Source organism: Oryctolagus cuniculus, chromosome 1, assembly GCF_051225735.1.
Source record: "Oryctolagus cuniculus isolate XC-2025 breed Fujian yellow rabbit chromosome 1, ASM5122573v1, whole genome shotgun sequence".
In the NCBI taxonomy this organism is placed as follows: domain Eukaryota; kingdom Metazoa; phylum Chordata; class Mammalia; order Lagomorpha; family Leporidae; genus Oryctolagus; species Oryctolagus cuniculus.
In genome coordinates this window covers 213,268,558-213,288,023 of record NC_142867.1, presented here as the reverse complement: position 1 = coordinate 213,288,023, position 19,466 = coordinate 213,268,558, and the positions used below count along the sequence as shown (strand labels likewise).

The 19,466-nt window shown below is 47.6% G+C and overlaps 1 protein-coding gene across 6 annotated transcripts in view; it reads left to right on the top strand.

Moving 5' to 3' along the window:
* The window catches only part of PTPN3 (protein tyrosine phosphatase non-receptor type 3), a 111,487-nt gene extending 107,734 nt beyond the window's left edge, over window positions 1-3,753 (top strand). For all 6 annotated transcript variants that reach the window (XR_016211268.1, XM_051855937.3, XM_089301439.1 and 3 more), the window contains one exon: window positions 89-3,753. Coding sequence is in view for 5 of the 6 variants with exons in the window: in XM_051855937.3 (XP_051711897.2) it covers window positions 89-166 (78 nt within the window). In the remaining variant the exon portion in view is untranslated. The remainder of the gene's footprint in view (window positions 1-88) is intronic.
* Window positions 3,754-19,466: the final 15,713 nt, after the last annotated feature.

The window sequence follows — 19,466 nt, the reverse complement described above, 5'->3', positions numbered from 1 at the left end:
GACCGAGTGTGTGGGTGATGCAGAGGATGCAGCCAAGTGCAAGGCGCAGCACCACTGCTGGACCTGACCGCTTGCTTTTCTCTTCCAGAGCCAGTACAAGTTCGTGTGTGAAGCAATTCTTCGTGTGTATGAAGAAGCCTTGGTCCAGATGCTGGATCCCAGTTAGGACAACTGTGGGGGAAAAAATGCTCATTTCTCTTTCCCAGGGACGATCTCCTGAAGAGGGGGCTTCAAACCCACCCTCCGGAGGCAGCCAGAGGACCTGGGAGCCGTGGGAAAGGAATGAGCTCAAGTACAGCCAGGCACTTTAAATTTCTGTAGAAAAGGTATCCTGTACATAGGAACTGGTGTAGATACGCATGCCATCACAGCGTCGTTGAAGGCCAGAGAGACAGCAGAAAGGGATGTCACGTGGGGGCCTGTCCTGACGCCTGCCTCCCTAGACTGCCCCACACCCCCGTGAGCCCCCGTCGGGCAACGGCTGAGCGGGGACACCAGCGGTGCTGCTGACCCGCCAGCAGCAGGACGGTGCGGTGGGTTCGGGTGGCGGGGATGGATGTTGGCGTGTGTCTGCGTGTAGGACTACAAGGGCTGAGTTTTCTGTGCTCCTAGGCGGAGCTGCCTCCGTCTGTGCCCCTGGCGCTTAGGGGCCCCTGATGACTGCACTGCACGGAGGGCGGTGGGCGCTCAGGATGGAGGAGAGCAATGCCTTCGCTGCCCTCCCTCCCTGCTTCCTGTCTCCCTGCCCCCGCCCTCCTGGGGTCCCCACCCAGTGCCTGAGCAGGCGAAGAGCGGACATTCAGGCGACTTCAGCTGAGACTCCGAACCAGGGCTCCCGGTGACATCGCGTGTCTTAGCGTGAGAAACAGGTGTATCTCTTGCCTCTGCTTGCCTCTTCCTGTGTCTTCAGAACCCAGGACTGGAATCACTGACTACTGAATCTATGTTACATTGCTGCTACTTCAAGCTGTACACTTGAACGTGACGATTTTCCCGAGGGGAGAGGGGATGGTGGCATCTAGATATTCAGAATCTTTGGCCCTTCTGAGAAAAGAGCTTCCTGTCCTTGACCACGGGAAACCCTGCTTCTAGAGGGTTGTCCATGGGTGTAAGTGAGTGTGAGTGCGTGTGAGTGTGTGCGCGTGCGCATGTGTGGGCATCTGTCCTGAGCGTTTCTCAGGATCCCTAACCAGATTCAAATTACCGCTGAGTTTATATAAAGAAAGAGTCTCTGTATAGGAGAACAAAAGTGTGCAGTCACCCTTGGTTACGACGTCTCCATTTCATTTCAAAGGAGAACACCAGACTATCTGAATATAAACACGATTTGATGTTAATTTATTCCAAGAACACCATGACTTTGATTGTCCTAAAGAATTCTGCCTTTGTGAATACTGTGTTCAAAGTTTTTTTTTTTTTAATTTGTGACAGGATTGTAGCAAATTATTATTTAAGGAAAATAAATTACGTAAACATTTTAATGTGGTATCTTTAAATAGCAGTTTCTATGCATTCAGAAGAGGAAGCTAAGCCAGTTTCTTAGTATTTCCAGAAAAAGGCTGCTTTCCTGTTACAGCACATGTGGATGAAGCCATATTGATAAATTCACAAACTCTGGACCAATTGGGCAGTTTCCTTGTAGCAGGATGGTTAGTAGGGGGAGGGAGGAATATGATGAGGTTTCTGAGGGTTCTTCTGCCACCACACCTGGTGTATGAGTACAATTCAAAAAGTTCATGGAAAATGGAATTAAAAGTTCATTTTGATGCAAAATAATTTTGAAATCCATGCTTTCAAGAGGTCTTCAAAAGGTTCATGGAAAACACCTGTTATTTAAAAAAATGCATGGAGGGTTTTTTTTTTTTTTGTACCAAAATAATCTTTTAATTTTATTTCCCCCCGAATTTTTGAAGCCCACCTTACTTGCAGACTTCCCATCTTTCCAATGGGTATTTCACTGCCCCGCTCCATGGTGGGGTGGGAGGGTGTTGATCCACCTTGCCCTGTGCTGGAAAACAAAAAGTCACAGCAGAGTGTGGGGCTGTGAGGGTAGGAGAACCCTAGTCTGGGCACTTAGGAGGGCAACCTCCAGTCCCTTGTGTGTGAGCGAGGGCAAATGCAGAGGGCGCTCATGCTATTGTGAATTTCCTTTCTGCTGGAATACGGACCGAGACCCCCTGGGTATGAGTCACTTAGAAAAGTTACCTCCTCCAAGGGGAGAGCAAGAGCGCCAAGGACAATCAGACCATTTCTTTGTTCAGTCTGGACCCAGACAGATTGTGTAAGCAAAGAACCAAAAGACGAGCAGGAGGAGTGAACGCTGGCCTACCCGGGAGAGCTGTCAGGGTAGTGAGCCAAGCATCGCCCTGGATACAGTGCATCAGCACCCCGTGTGCACAAGCCTTGGGAAGTCTAAATGCCTTCAGAGACAGGTTTTTATTTATTTATTTTTTTTTAATTGAAAGTGGTGGACACAGCGCTGCCGTTACAGCCATACCCGGTTCTGGAAAGCTTACCACTGGTTCCAGCTGGCTTTTCTGCACCCCTGTGCCTGCCAGCAGTTTAAACCCAGTGACTCCTGCCGTGAAGTCCTGGGAAAGACCACACGAGAGAATAACTTAACGGAACAAACTCAAGAAGTCAATACTCTGGAATAGCGCCAGGTAAAGCTACACCTGAGGGTTCCTGGCTCACCACCCCCTCCGGTTAAGCACTTACACTTCAGACACCTGTGCTGGGCCTCCGTGAACAGTGTCAGAGTCGAGGTAAATAGTCTACCTGGAGATACAGCTGGAGGTAAGCAGGGCCGCCCTTGACCGCCTGTGTTCTGACTGAAAGATCTCACCAGACACACAGGTCCATGCACTTACCCAGTGGCAGTGTCCCTACTGGGTCCCTTTCTAGAACCTTCTCTTGCTATTTTGACTTTCCAGAAGAAGAGGCTTAACTCAATCTGATAAGGGAGTGAGGGTGGATCTCAAACTTTAGCACAGTCTTTAGTTTCCTTCCCCAATAATTTATACTTAAATATGCTGTTGGCTTAGTACGGGTGCTATGGCTGCCTTGTTGCCGCTGATTGACACTGGTTTTGTCCCTCAGGAATGATCGTTTGGGGATAAGCAACAGGCTGTCTTCTTCAGAGGCCACGAAGAGGCAGCATCGCGGGGCAGAAGTAGAGGCAGGATGTGGAGTCTAGAACCGCTTGCAGGCCAGCTACTTACCCCTCAGCCCAGGTTTCAACTTGCCTGTCACAGGGGAAGGTTGGACGAGACCAGATGAGTTTAGAGTTGTCATTCTGGAAGTCTGGTGTTCCAGAGACTCAACAGTTAGCCTAAACCAGAGCTGTGTAGCTGCTAGAGAGAGAGGTGGCACGTTGCTGTGACTTGTCCCCAAGCGGTTGTCCCTCGGGCCTTGGCACTGGTGGCTACAAAGGCCAGGATTGCCACCCCTGGTTCTAGCCCGTCAGCCTGGGCTGCCAGCAGTCTCAGTAAAGATGGCAAAGACTGTGACCTCAGCCAAGGGAGCCAAGTGCATCAGAGTCCGGTAGCCAGGATGTCCCGCCATCTGTATAGCTCACGTTCTGTCGGGAGCAACCAAAGGATTTGTATTAAGCCTTGTTCTCTTTGAAAGTATCTTAATTGATCAGCAATATTTTTTTTCTGTATATCTGGAATGTTTTTCATTCTGACGTGTTCTGTTAGTAACTACTGAAAATATAAAATATCAATATAAAAATATTGAAGCTATGCAACACTTACTGTCTGTTGACATTATTATTTGAATCACTGTCAGTTTCTACAAGTGTTTTATTTGGTTTTCTGCTGTTGTTGTTCTTTTAATGAGCTCTTTCAGAGAAGGTTACTCTTTGCCCATCTCACCTTCTGGTTAGGAGCATGACCACCTACACACAGCCCTTGTCTGCCTCGAACTGACATGGAAAAATCTGGATGAGAATTAGGTGTGGCTGTCCTAACAGCAGTAGCTTCTGCAAGTCACATGTTCATTCTCTGTCATGCTGGACTGCCATGGGGTAGTCCAGGGTCACGGGGCTCCAGGTTCCTTCCAACTTGTTGCTCTACCATCCTCACAGCTTCTCCCTTGAGGTCCAAGATGGCAGCTCCAGCCATCTTCACATGGCAGCCAGCAGGATGGATAAGAGGGAAGGAGAAAACAAGGCCCTTGCCCTTAGGGGATGTCACACATCCAATTGATCAGAACTTGGCCAGAGGACCATACCTACTACCAGGGAGTCGCCTTTGTTCTGTGTCTGGGTTTGAGGGACAGTTAGTGGTCTCTGGTATAGCTCTTCCTTTGGCTGCCCATCCTTTCCCAATTGTCACCCAGTCCCTTGCCCCCAAAGGAGACAACACAAACTCCACGATGAAACTCAAGCAGGTTATGCCTCCACCTGCTCATCCCCCGCCCCCAAGAGTCCCAGGACAAGACAAAAGAAGGGAGGACAAGGAAGACAGTACATTGGGGTTGGAGCTGGGGCGAGGTCTCTAACCTGGGTCCTGATGGATTCTATTGGCTGGTGGTCTTGGCACATGAACTATATGTGGCTTTCTTCAGTGGGGGTCAGCTCTACCCTGGTCCCCTCTAGCATAGATGAGTAGCAGCCCTTCCTTTCTCTTAAGGGTGTGGCTGGGGAGCAGCCTTCCTGAAGCCCCCACCCCAACTGGGTCTCAGTTAGTGAGCCAGGTAGACACCATGGTTTTACTGGCTCTCTTTCTCCACAGATGACAAGGTGAATAGTGCTCCCTGGAGTCGTGAAAGCTGGCAGTATCAACAGTCTTTCCTCACAGACCACAGGAACCATTGGTTCAAATTCTGTGCTGCCCCGGAGCCCTACACAATCACCAGTGGTTAATTGATGGCTTTAAGGCCTAAGCTGGAGCCCCCTACCCCAACTGAAACTCCATCCATGCCTTTGATTGGAGGCTTTGAAGAATGGGTCTACACGTTCAGCTGTCTTCCAGGGCCACCCCAAAGTTACCACTCAGTAGTAACCCCAAGTTCTTATTGAACAAACATTTGATAGAAATAAGCTTCATGCCCTGGAGCCTGAACTGGGAAGCCCTGAAATAATGACAAGGAGACAATTGTGCATAAAAGGAGGAATTCCTTCTGCCCTCTCCCACCTCCACAAACAAATGGGAGTCCCCATGCTGGAAGAGTACTCCTAAAGGGGTGTGGTCAGGAGCAATATCGAAATCCCATCTTTTACTTTTTAAAGATTTATGTATGTTGAAAGAGAGGGAGAGACAGAGCTCTCCATCAACTGCCTCATACCCCAGATGGCTGCAATGGCCTAAGCTGGGCCAGGCTGAGGCCAGGAGCCAAGAGCTTCATCCGGGTCTCCTATATGAGTAGAAGGAGTCCAAGCACTTCCACTGCTTTTCCAGGCCATTAGTGGAGGAGCTGGATGGGAAGTGGAGCAGCTGGGACTTGAACTGGTATCCGTATGGATTGCTGGTATCACAGGTGGTAGTTTAACCTGCTGCATCACAATGCCGGCCCCCCAAATCCCATCTTAGTTCTGTTCCTAAGGACCCCACCGCCACTGCTCCTTAGCACAGGACATGCAGTAACTGTTTCTGCCTCCAGGGCACCCCCTACTCTGTTCCCTCGCTAAAACTGATCCTGGAGCTGCCATAATCCCTGCTCCTTGGCATGTGAGCTCTGATTTAGTCAGAGGTGATGCTTGTCATCAGCAGAGCCTAGTTCACGTGCATATGCCTAGCTGCAAGGGATGCTGGAAATGCAAGTACATGGCATTCTCTGTAATGGGAGATAAAGCTCTGCCTCATGTGGTGAGATCTCCAAACACAGAAGCTGGGTGATTAAATTTCACTAAAATCCACCTCTTCTGCTATCCAGTGGCCTTCTCATTCTTCTAAAACATAATGAGGCCCCCTGCCTAACACAGAACAGCCATCCCTTGTAGGATGGGAAATCTATACACTTTCCCCAAGAGGTCATCCAGACCGCTCATCACTTACAGGTAGCAGCAAATCCCATATCTCAATTCTTTACCTATTTGGTCGTGATCCTATCTCATTTTCCTGTATTCTATGGACTAAATTGTATGTGACAGCTTTTAGCACATCCTATGAAACATCAATTCAGGGAGAGAAGAAAAGTGCAATAAAATTTATTCAAAACATACATGACAACAAGAAAAAAAATGACAGAATTTCTGGTTGAAGGGGCATTGCCTAGAGCCAGGGTTCAGGGTCTGCAGTCTCACATAGGCCCCCCGGGGGCTCCAGGGAAGAACTTGGCTCTTAGATTTCCCTGGGGTCAGGCCAGAGTCTGGGTTGCTGTGGGATTCCGTCCTGGCCAATGCAGAGGGCACGTAACTGAGAGAATGCTCAGTCGTAATCAAGGCCATTAAGTCATTTTTAAACTAAAGGCATGCCGTTTATAAACTCCCATAAAAACTCAGTGACTTGAGAGAGAAGGAACAAGCCGGCGCCACGGCTCACTAGGCTAATCCTCCACCTGCAGCGCAGGTACTTGGGGTTCTAGTCCGGGTTGGGGCACCAGTTCTGTCCTGGTTGCTCCTCTTCCAGTCCAGCTCTCTGCTGTGCCCCAGGAAGGCAGTGGAGGATGGCCCAAGTGCTTGGGCCCTGCACCTGCATGGGAGACCAGGAGAAGCACCTGGCTCCTGGCTTCGGATCTGCACAGCATGCCAGCAGTAGCAGCTATTTGGGACGTGAACCAATGAAAGGAAGACCTTTCTCTCTGTCTCTCTCTCTCATTGTCTAACTCTACCTGTCAAAAGAGAGAGAGAGAAAGAGAGAGAGAGAGAGAGAGAGAGAGAGAGAGAGAGAGAGAGAGAGAGAAGGAACTGAGAAAGGCCTAGGAAAATACCATCTAATATAGGTGATGACGTTACAGCCATGCGTTTCTTGCATCATATCCACATTGTCTTTGGTTGATTGATGGCTCTAAGGCCTAAGCTGGAGCCCACTACCCTAATTGGAGCTCCATCCATGTCTACAGAGAGCTTGTAGGAATTCTGTTGTTGCCTTGTGTAGACATTCCTGAAGTGCAGGAGCACCAGGGGCCCCAAAGCTCCTCTCTTCCTTCTAGACACCCTCCCCTCCAAGCTCCTTTATCTTTTCTGGCTTCCAATGGCATCAGGCAAGCCATCCTTGATAAATGTCGTTTATCATCCTCTTTTCCAGTGCACTTCATTCAAGAGAAGCTCTTCTCTCTCTTTCCATCATACCATCAAGAACTAAAAACAATGTTCATAACAGGATTCCTCATCAAGGCCAAAAATAGAAGCAACCCATATGTCCATCTGCTGGCGACTGCAGACACAAAAATGTGGCTTTGCAGTAGAATATTATTTGGCCATAACAAAGGAATGAAGGACTGATTCCTGCTACACATGGGTGAATGTTGAAATGTTCTGCTAAGTGGAAGAAGCCATTCACAAAAGGCCACATCCCACTTATATGAGTCATCCAGAAGTGACAAATCTGTTGAGACAGAGAGTGGATCAGTGGTTGCCAGGGGCTGGGAGGAGGGGCACTGGACAGTAACTGTTACTAGGCATGGGGTGTCTTTCTGGAGTGATGAAAGCATTCTGGAATTAGACAGTGGTGATTGTGGCTCAGTGTTGTGATATACTACAAACCAGCGAATTTCACAGTTTGAAATGGTGAGGTGTTTTTTTTTTTTTTTCAAGAATTATTTATTTGAAAGTCAGAGTTGGAGAAAGAGAGAGATCTTCCATCCTCTGGCTCATTCCCCAAATGGCCACAACAGCCAGGCCTGGGCCAAGCCAAAGCCAAGAGCCAGGAGTTTCTTTTGGGTCTCCCATGTGGGTGGCAGGGGCCCAAACACCTGGGCCATCTTTTGTGGCTCTTCCCAGGTCATTAGCAGGGAGCTGGATCGAAAGTGGAGCAGCCAGGATTGGAACCGGTGCACATAAGGGAGGCAGGCATCACAGGCCACTGCTTCACCCGCTGTACCACGACACTGGCCCTGAAATGGTGAGTTTTATGTTGTGTGAATTTAATTACCATTTTATATAATTGGGGGGGAAAAACACTAAAAAGAGCATCAGGACTCCCAGGAGGCAGAGTTTAATTTGTTCCAAGTGGCACTTGTTTGCAGATATCCAAGCCATAACATGCACAGACCTACTAACCCAGTCATTCCACTGCTGGGCAAGCTGGCTGCTTTATGATGTACTTGGGCCATCATCTTCTGCCTCCTCATATATATTAATGTGGATGGGAAGCGGACCAGTCAAGACTCAACCAGGACTCTGATATGGGATGTTGCTGTCTGAAGTGTTGGCTCAATCTGTCATACCAGGAGGCCTCTCCCAATATGCATGCTATCTTGATCCAAAAGAAACTCAAATTAAAGAATGGTGTTACTATGTGATTCAAACTTTAGATAGTCAATATAAGGCAGTCACTAAGAATATACATTCTGGAGCCAAACTGCCCAGTTTCAAATCCCAGCTTCTCACCACTCACTGGTTTTATGTCCCAATAAGTTCCCTCACCTCTCAGAATGTTTTTTCTCTAACCTTTCTGGGCTATTCTGCACTTCATTTTCTGGTCTATAAACTGGAAATAATAATACCGATATGCTGAAGTTGCAGGAAGATTGAGTTGATATGTGGAAATTCAAACATTCATAGTGCAAAAGTGCTGTTGTGTCTGTTGCTGTTTTAGATTAGATCATAAGTTGATAGGTAGATTGATAAATAAATTAAAGATAGATATAAATAGTAGATCAAAGATGAATACATGACAGAAAGAGACAGCTAGCTAGTGGCTAGCTAGCTAGAACCAAAAACTGGGAGAAAGCCAATGTGGTAAGAGTGTATCTCGGTGGGCGCCGTGGCTCACTAGGCTAATCATCCACCTTGCGGCACCGGCACACCGGGTTCTAGTCCTGGTCGGGGCGCCAGATTCTGTCCCAGTTGCCCCTCTTCCAGGCCAGCTCTCTGCTGTGGCCAGGGAGTGCAGTGGAGGATGGCCCAAGTCCTTGGGGCCTGCACCCCATGGGAGACCAGGAGAAGCACCTGGCTCCTGCCTTCGGATCAGCGCAGTATGCTGGCCGCAGCGCGCCGGCAGTGGTGGCCATTGGAGGGTGAACCAACGGCAAAGGAAGACCTTTCTCTCTGTCTCTCTCTCTCTCTCTCACTGTCCACTCTGCCTGTCAAAAATAAAAAATAAATAAATAATAAAAAGTGTATCTCTAGGGATGGAGTTACAGATGAATTGCTTTTCCTTCATTTTGTTTACTGGCTTAGATTAAGTTTCTATAATGAACATTTGTTACTTGTGTTATTTTTTTAAAATGTTGGAATAGAGCTCCTAATACCTTATATGGAAAAAGTGAAAGAAGTGTAGGAATCAGAGCGTCTTCCCCTTGCTTGTCTCAGGCAGGACCCTTGGGATTGCAAGCAACACTAAAGCCTGCTCAGAGTAGCTTAAGCCACAGAGAGGGTCTCCTGGGCAGTACTCTAGAGCAATGCCAGAATGGAGGGAAGATTCTGGAAGACGGGAGGCTCAATGGGGGATTGGGTTCTTATTCTCCTTGTTTCTGCTTCTTTCAGCCTTTATTCTCTTGCAAGGCTTCGAATGGCCTAGTAGATAGGTGGCTCTTCCTCACAGCTCCAAAGTCAAAGAAGAAAGACAGTGCCCCCTCCCTCCTCACTCAGCACTGTTCAGTAGAGCTCCCTGAGTGGCCCTGCTCAGGTTAACTGTTCACCCCTTGGACCAATCACTGTAGCCTGAGAGTTGGCTGGTGGATCACAAACCCACTTCCACAGAACTTGAGGACTGAACTCAAGAATGAGAGAAGCATTGGCTATCCAGCGCCCCCCCCCCCCCCCCGGTGAGCCCATCCCCAGCCAAAATACTTAGCATGTTGCCATCCCCAGCTAAAATACTTAGCATGTTGGCCTTGTTGCCTAAGGCTCCACAGAGTCCAGAAACCAGAAGAGTTGCAAAAGTCACCCAGTTCTTGCCTCTTGTTATCTGAACTGAGACTGCATTACTTCAAGTGCCAGTCTTCAAGACGGGTAGAAAAGCCCTCACTCCACCTTGACTTACAGCGTCAACTCCGGCAGGGCAAGCTCCTAGTTAGTGTTGCAGATGTGGTTGGATTAAATGGATATGTCATCTAGGAATTCCAGACCTTCTATGAAGAGGATCTGTTTCAACACAACTCTTTTCTTACTACCTGGGACAGTCCATTTTCCAGCCACCTTCAGGATAAGCTTTTGGCCAAGGCAGCCACAGTGTCTTCTGGCTCCCTTCTTGCAAAGAATGTGACAACTGCCATCATCAATGATCCCTTCACTTCAGTCTTCCCCTTTCCTCGTATCTGCATGCTCCACGCCTTCCTAGCTACCTTGGTCCAACTCAGATGTCTTCTCCAGGAAGCCTGCTTGCTTCCTCATCTGGAGCCCTCTATCCTCTTGTGGTCCTCTCTAATGACTTTTGCTCAGCTTATCTGCCTGCTAAAGAGAGAATAATGTATGGTCCATCTCTGTGCCCCCTACACACATGCACACATACATACACACGTGTACCTGCACACACATGCATATGCACACACACACACACACAATAAGGAAGCATTAGTGTCTGTTGAATGAATATAGGCCAGTGCTCTTCCTCGTTTCCCTGCTGACTTTCCTTTTTTACATTATTTAACTCCTCTATCCTCACAGTATGAAATTGTTAAGGGCTAGGGAAGACATGAAAGAAAAATATTTCTAGATCTGGCACCATGAAAATTCTGAATACCACAGACACGATGAAAAGATTTCAAGAAACTGAGAAAAATATTTGCAGCAAATATGACATAAAATAAGAGATGCTATTTTAGCTTAACTTGGCAAAAATTAAAAGTCATGTTTTTAAAGCATATTTAATGATAATTTTATGGAAAACCTTTGAATAGAGAAAATCCTGGAAAGAAAGTGAACATTTTAGTGTTGATTAGATCAAGACTGTGTGATAGTGGGTGAGATTTTCATTTTTTTATTTCTTTGTTCTTTTCCAATTATTTTCATAATGAACAAGTGATACATGCACAATTCAAAGAAGAAAGCAATAGATGTCACTTTTCGCTAGGTTTCCTGTAAGACTCAGTATTGGAAAGGGGATGGTGAGAGGGGAGGGTTGGAGCACAAGGGGGGACAGCCTTCTAGAAGAGCAGTTTCATAGTATATATTAGGAACATTTGAAATATTTATAGTCTTTAACCCAACTTCTAGTCATTAATTCTAATGGCTAGAATAAAACATGACTAGGAAATAAAACATAAATTGGTATAATGATTTACGTACAGCAATATTCATTGCAGAGATTTCTGAAATATGGAAAGATTGGGGACAACCTAAGTGTCCACTATTAAGGAAGTTCGGGCGTCTCCCACAATGGTTCATGTACTGGACTCTTGGCCCCCAGCGGGGTGAAGCTGAGAGATGGTTGATCCTTTAAGAGGCAGAGTCAAATGGGAGGTAATTTGGTTTCTTTGGAATAGCCACCTTAGAAGTGATTAATGTAGTTCTCTTGGGATCCCAGTTAGTTGCCACAGAACTAGTTGTTACAGAGTGAGTCTGGGCTCTGAAGCTCCCTGGCTTCCTGTACTGCTGCATGATCCCCAGCCATGATGTCATCTATCCTGTTGTGCAGGAGCCCAGGGGGCCTTCCCCAGAGCTGAGCAGATATGGGTGCCATGTGCTTGAATCTCCAGCACTGAATAAATCTCTTTTCTTAATGAAATACCCACCCTGCTTCAGGTATTTTGGTAGCAACAGAGAATAAACTAATACAGTCATATAATAGAATTATATGCAATCTTCAAAATGCCACTTGCAAAGAATATTTAAATAAATAGTTATGATGCAATATTCAGGATAAAAGGCTTAATTTTAAAAACCCAATAGTGAAATGTCAAAGGTAAGTACATGAATAGATGAAAAGAAACTCAGGGATGGGTGTTTGACTAGTAGTTAAGATGCCAGTTGACGGCCGGCACCGCGGCTCACTAGGCTAATCCTCCGCCTGCGGCGCCGGCACCACGGGTTCTAGTCCCGGTCGGGGCGCCGGATTCTGTCCTGGTTGCTCCTCTTCCAGGCCAGCTCTCTGCTGTGGCCAGGGAGTGCAGTGGAGGGTGGCCAAGTGCTTGCACCCTGCACCCCATGAGAGACCAGGAAAAGTACCTGGCTCCTGCCATCGGATCAGCGTGGTGTGCTGGCTGCAGCACGCCGGCCGCGGCGGCCATTGGAGGGTGAACCAACGGCAAAGGAAGACCTTTCTCTCTGTCTCTCTCTCTTTCACTGTCCACTCTGCCTGTCAAAAAAAAAAAAAAAAATGCCAGTTGACACCCACATCTCACATCAGAGGGCCTGGGTTTGAGTCCTGGCTCTGCTCCCAAGTCTAACTTCCTGTTAATGTGCACCCTGGGAGGCGGCAAGTGGAAGGCTCAAGTACTTTGGTCCTGCCAGCCACATGGGAGAACCAAACTGAGTCTGGTCTGTTGGCTTTTGCCTGGCCCAGCCTCAGCTATTTCCTGCATTTGGGGCATAAATCTCTGTCTCTGTCTCTATCTCTATCTCTATCTCTATCTCTATCTCTACCTCTATATCTCTATCTCCCTGGACGTGTGTGTGTGTGTCTGTCCATCTCAAATAAATATTAAAAAAAAAAAAAAAAAAGGAACTCAGGGGGCCGGCGCTGTGGTGTACCAGGGGTAAAGCCGCCACCTGTGGTGCCAGCATTCTATAACGGCGCCAGTTCGAGTCCTGGCTGCTCCACTTCCAATCCAGCTCTCTGCTATGGCCTGGAAAAGCAGTAGAAGATGGCCCAAGTCCTTGGGCCCCTGCACCCAAGTGGGAGACCCAGAAGAAGCTCCTGGCTCCTGGCTTTGGATTGGCGCAGCTCTGGCCATTGCTGCCAATTAGGGAGTGAACCATGGGATGGAAGCTCGCTCTCTCTCTCTCTCTTTCTCTCTCTGCCTCTCCTTCTCTCTCTGTGTAACTCTGACTTTCAAATAAATAAATAAATCTTAAAAATAAAAGGAGTTCAGGGTCAGTGTTGTGATGTAGTGGGTAAAGCCACCACCTGTGATACCAGCATCCCTTATAGATACTGCTTCATATCCCAGATGCTCTACTTCCAATCCAGTTCTTTTCTAATTGCCTGGGAAAAGCAGCAGACAATGGTCTAAGTGTCTGGACCCCTGCCACTCACGTGAGAAACCCAGATAGAGTTCCTGGCTCCTGTAGGTTGTGAGGTCCCCCCGGATGGCGGCAGCAAGAATCGGGACTTGCTGGGGACCACAGGCTCAGCACATCTCATTATCAAGGATCTTGGAGAAATTCATTTGAGACTTTTGGATCACAGACCAGTTATTCAAGGAGAAACTCGTTATTTTGTAAAAGAATTTGAAGAAAAACATGGTCTTCAGGAAATGTGAGTTCTTGAAAATCTGAAGAATATGATCCATGAAGCAAATGAACACACTCTTCCCAAACATAGAGAAACAGTGCAGGACAACTTAAAGCAAGCCCTCCAGAGATTGCAAGCGGCCAGTTACTCAGTCTGTAGACTCCAACAGAGAGAACAGGAACGGAGAAAGATGTATAATGACCATTTAGTAGCTAATGAGAAGCAGCACCTCCTCCAGTGGGAAGATTTCACGAAAGAACAACCCCAGAAGTGGGCAGAAGTGGGGGAAGCTGTGGAGAGGCTGAACGAGGGAGAAAGACCTGGCCATGTTTTTACCTTTTTAAGGCATTGAGCCAAAAAGAGATTGCACCATGACACCCAGAGATTGACAGTGCACGTTTCTAGGTTTATTAACACCTTTAGGGTGAGTTTAGGGTTCTTTCCATAATTATCATTTATTTTTTACAGTCAGAAAAAATCATTTTATAGAAAGTCCCTTGGATTTTTTACTGCTCTCTGAGTGTTTTATGATGCAAATTGCTTTCATCCAGCACTCAGCTTTAAGGAACATGTTGCCCACCTGTATGAAGTAGACCATGTATCCAGTTAGCCCACCTGTATGAAGTAGACCATGTATCCAGTTAGCAGCACTGTAGCGCAGAGGATTGGAAACAACCCGTGTGCCCATCTCAGATATATAAATAAATTATGAATCATAAATAAATTATAATTCCTACCTACACAGGAATACCCTGGAATCATAAATAAAAGTGAAGAGTCCATTTATTATTACTTTATTATTCTTGTTCTAGGCTGTTTGTTGGTAATAGTAAATATTCTACACTAGATTACTATTATTTATTCTAATATAGAATGCTCTCCAAGACAAAGTGTTGAGTGAAAACAGCAAGATTCGGAACAGGATGCAGAAGAAGCTTCCAATTATGTGAAAACAGAAAAAGACTGCCCATCCAAGTAGACAGATGCATAACTGGATCTATAGACCCTTGTCTGGCTAGACATTCACTCAAAAAAAGTGTGAACTCTGGTTTCCTGTAGGGCAGGACAGAGGTGGGAGAATTGTGTGGCTGTATACTTCTGGTGCATTTGAAACAGTGTTACTCATTCAGTAATAAATAATTCGGGGACTTAAAATCAAAATGAAGAATCACTGGATTCTTGTTGCTAAGAGCATGGATTGGGCCAGCGCCGCGGCTCACTAGGCTAATCCTCCACCTGCGGCACCGGCACCCCTGGTTCTAGTCCCAGTCAGGGCACCGGATTCTGTCCTGGTTGCTCCTCTTACAGTCTAGCTCTCTGCTGTGGGAGTGCAGTGGAGGATGGCCCAAGTGCTTGGGCCCCTGCACCCACATGGCAGACCAGGAGGAAGTACCTGGCTCCTGGCTTCGGATCAGTGTGCTGCGCTGGCTGCAGTGCCAGCCACAGCGGCCATTGGGGGTGAACCAACGGAAAAAGGAAGACCTTTCTCTCTCTGTCTCTCTCTCTGTCTACTCTGCCTGTCAAAAAAAAAAAAGAGCATGGATTGTAGATTCAACTTGCCTTGATTTATTCTTTTTTAAATTTCTTAACACTTTGCATCCCATGAATGCATGAATGTCATGCACCTGGAACTTTTTTCTTTTGATATTTTCTTTTACTTATTTGAGGGAGAGAGGGGAAGAGAGAGAGAGAGAGAGAGAGAGTGAGCACTCTCCATCTACTTGCTCACTTTCTAAATGCCACCAACAGCTTGGGCTGGGCTTAGGGCTGAAGCTCAGGAGTGAAGAATGCAATCCAGGTCTCCCACATTGTTGCAAGAACCCAATCACTTGAACCATCACTGCATCAGCGGGAAGCTGGAGTCAGGAACCAGAGCCAGGAACCCAACCCAGGTATTCTGATGTGGGATGCAGGCATCTTAACGACTGGTTAAATGCCTGCTCCTTCATTTGGCCTTGACTACACTGTTTGGTGACTGTGTAAACATTAGGGAAGTTTGTTCATGGCCATGGGCTTTAATCTTCTGATCTACAAAACAGAAGTGATAGTAACACCTGCCTTGAGGGATTATTAGGAGGATAAATGAGATTGTTAAATGAGGATTAAATGAGATAATCCATGTAAAGCGCTTTATTTTTATATAACAGTACACAACATTTTATTACCATTCCTTGAGTGTCCTGAAGCTGGCCACTCTGCAGATCCTCCAGACTGTTCCCCTCCACCCCAGTGTGCAGCAGAATCACTCACTTTATGGGAGAGCAGTTGTGCAGGTCAAATGGGTTGATGTATTGGACAAGCCTGAACCAGTGCTAGTACCTAGAAAAACTCAACGATAGCTATCCTTCACAGAGACATCCTTTCCAAAGCCATGAAGAGCCTCACACCTCTGAATTCAAGGGCTCCTTTTATTCAAATAAATGCAGCACACTTTTCTTAAAATTTCTGCCTACATGTTTTTCAGACCAACCTATTCTTTCCTCAAACTGTCCAGCTCTTGCCTTAAGGCAAGATAATTCAGTATGTGTTTCTTCATTTCTTTTTTTAAAAAATTTATGTATTTATTTGAGAGGCAGAGTTATAAACAGAGAGGGAGAGTCAGAGAGAAAAAGAGAGGTCTTCCATCTGTTAGTTCACTCCCAAGTGGCCACAACGGCTGGAGCTGGGCCCATCCGAAGCCAGGAGCCTGAAGCTTCCGGCACCCATTTGGGGTGCTGGCATCGTAGGCTCCCCATCGTAGCATTAGCACTACGCCACAGCACCAGCCTTCTTTTCTTTTTTCATTTCTTTAAAACCTTTTAACTTGCTTCAATTTTGTTGTTGTTTTGTTTTTTCAGATTTTTTTCTTTTTCTTTAGTTCATGGCGGACAAAGTCTCCCATTTGTTGCAGCTGCTACTGCGTGTGGCTCGTGTTTCTTCATGTGGGTCATCTGGGTGGTATTTCTGTGAATGCCCCAGCACCCCACTGTGGAAGTCCCCTACCTAGCCCGGGTTTCACGGATGCTCATGTTCCCAGGTCGTAACAACTCTAGACTGGTTTCACTTTCACTTCTCCACCTGGATTCTGCCTCCCGCACTGTTATCAACTCAGACCGGCGTCTCCACGTGGCCTGGAGGAGTGAGGCGGAGGCTTTCCATCTGCCTCCATGGTGAGGCAGACCTTTGGGACTCCTCGCTCCTGCTGGTTTAGTTTTTCAGAGGCAGAAAGAGAGACAGGGAGCTCCCCTTCATTCCCCAAATGCCCATAGCAGCTGGGACTGGGCTCCCCTGAAGCTGGGAACTCAATCCAGGTCTCCCCCATGAATGGCAGGACCCCAATTATTCAAGTCATGACTGCTGTCACAGAGTGCACATTAACAGGAAGTGGGAAACAGGAGCAGAGCCAGGGCTTGAACCCAGGCTGCAGGCATCCCAACTGGGAGCTTAACCACCAGGCTTGTTCATAAGCCATTTAAAAAAATTTTACTTATGTATCTGAAGGAATTATAGGTAAAGGAAGAGACAAAGAGAGAGATCTTGCATCCACTCATTCACTCCCCAAATGGCTGCAATAGCCCAAGCTGGACCAAGCCAACAACCAGGAGCCAGGAGCTCCACCCAAGTCCCCCAAGTACTTGGGCCTCTGCTATCTTCGCAGGTGTATTAACAGAAAACTGTATCAAAAATGGAACAGTGGAGACTCAAACCCATACTCATATGGGATGGCAGTGTTGCAGGTAGCAGCTGAACCCACTGGCGCTACAGTGCCAGCCCCTCCATGAATCATTTTGAAGCTGAATTTCCAATTAGCTAAAGGGAAGTTGCTTGGGTGACAGCTGATGACCACTTCCTCCTGTCAGGGGTCAATGGCAAATAAAAGCAGCTGCTTACCTGCCAGGGAGAAGTCTTCAAAGATGAGTCAGGTCCTGATTATCATGAGACGCTCTACTCGCTGAGAATCTGTGTGCATGGAGGAGGAACTGGGTGGAGGGGAGATTGGATTTACTAAGATACTTTCTTTATAAGTCCTTAAAGGGACTGGTGCTGTGGAGTAGCGGGTAAAGCCACCACCTGCAATGCCAGCATCCCATATGGGCACCAGTTTGAGTCCCGGCTGCTCCACTTCCCATCCAGCTCTCTGCTGTGGCCTGGGAAAGCAGTAGAAGATGGCTCAAGGACTTGGGCCCCTGCACCCTTATGGGAGACCCGGAAGAAGCTCCTGGCTCCTGGCTTCGGATTGACCCAGCTCCAGCTGTTGTGTCCATTTGGGGAGTGAAACAGCAGATAGAAGATCTCCCCCCACCCCACCGCCTTTCTGTAACTCTGCCTTCCAAATAAATAAATACAGTTGTTCTTTAAAAAGTCCTTAAAATTCTGTGCAGAAAAGAATTCTATGCAGCTGCAGGGCTGAGCAAGGCTTAGGTTTGGAGTGGGAAGGGCTGGGCTGGACTCAGCTTGGTCAAGTCTTGGAAGTACTTGGACCACCCTTGGAAGTAACTCACCTCTCTGAAATGCCTCTTCTTCATCTGTAAATGTGAATTCATCCATCAATCCATTCATTTCACACTGTTTACTGAACACATACTATGTGCTCAGCACTATAGTAAGGGCTGGGGCTACCACAAAGAACAAGACAGAGACACACTTGAAATTTAAGTTCTAAGACAGCACTGCCCAATAAACTTTCTGCAAAAGATGGCATGTCCTACATCTGTGCTATCCAGTATGGTAGCCACCAGCCCCTGTGGCCAGTGAGCACTTGAAATGTGGCTGATTGACTGAGAGACAATCATTTTATGGAAGTGTTATTAAATAGCCACATGAGTCCAGCGGCTACCATCTTGGACAGGTCATAAACAGCAGATGCTGCCTCTGGTCCTCTCTCACATGATTTGTGGGAGCATAAAGCAATGTAGAAGCAGAATGTGGGGCCTTTTTTTGAGGTGAGGCTGTATCTCGCATCCCTCAGCACACGCTATTGGAGGAAACTCAGCCTTGGGAACTTTTAATACGTGGCAGCCCTTGGAAGTGGACACGGAGAGGTGGAAAAGACACTCAAAGAGGCAGTGCAGCAAAGCGGTGGTGACCAAGTGCTGACAACAGGGCTGGGAGCACCTGCCCCACAGGCCGGCTGAGGGCTCCCTGTGGAGTACAGTGTGCCCTGGTGAGAACAAAAGGCAACTCAGCTCAGGCCTTGGCACCTGACTGCTGGCCCACTCCTGTCTCTCTCTGCCATCCCCCAGAGCTCTTGGCTGCTTCTTTCCCAGGATCCTTCTTCTCTGATATCTGGAGTTCAAGTTCACTTGAACCTGGGCAGAGCCCGCCATGTGGCTCATTCTGCACATACTCGCCCCTCCCTCTGCCTCCTTGAGGCCTTCATTCCAAATCAAGCTGGTTCTCCCCTTTGCCCAGAGCTCAGGGCAGCAGCCAGCCTCCAGGCCTTGCCTGACCTGGCCTTGGCCTACTTTCCCTTCCCTGTCACCTGTGTTTTTCAGGGCCTTTGTTTGCTCTGAAGCCACCCTTTGTGATTCCCTGGACATTTTATTCACAACACTGCCCTCAGCTGGCCCTGCTGAGGGCCCTAGGGCCATGAACCTCTTCTGACCCCTGCTCCCAACAACTACAGCTGATTGGCCCAGAGGGAGGGCCTTGACCCAAAGTCAGCCAACTGATGTGGTTGCCAAGGTGGTTTGACTTGCAAAAAAGATGAGCTAAGCCTATCAGACACTCCCCTGTGGGAACACCCAGAGCAAAGGGGAGCCAGCAATGGCAGATAGAGTTGCAAAAAAGTTTTCAAATGGCATCAGGGTTACCAGAAGTCAGGACTGCTGGGTTCGGCAGGGGGCAGCACTGCAGGGAGATGGGGCACCGCTGGCACCGACCACTCTCTGATTCCCGTTCCCAGCCCTTGCAGCTGAAGACACCAGCACATCGCTTGTGAAGGGGCTTGTCCTCCACCGTCAATTGGGTTTCCTGGCAATGGACTCTGACACAGAAGAGTTACAGCCGTGCCCCATGACTGTGGGGGTGCATGCCTGGCCC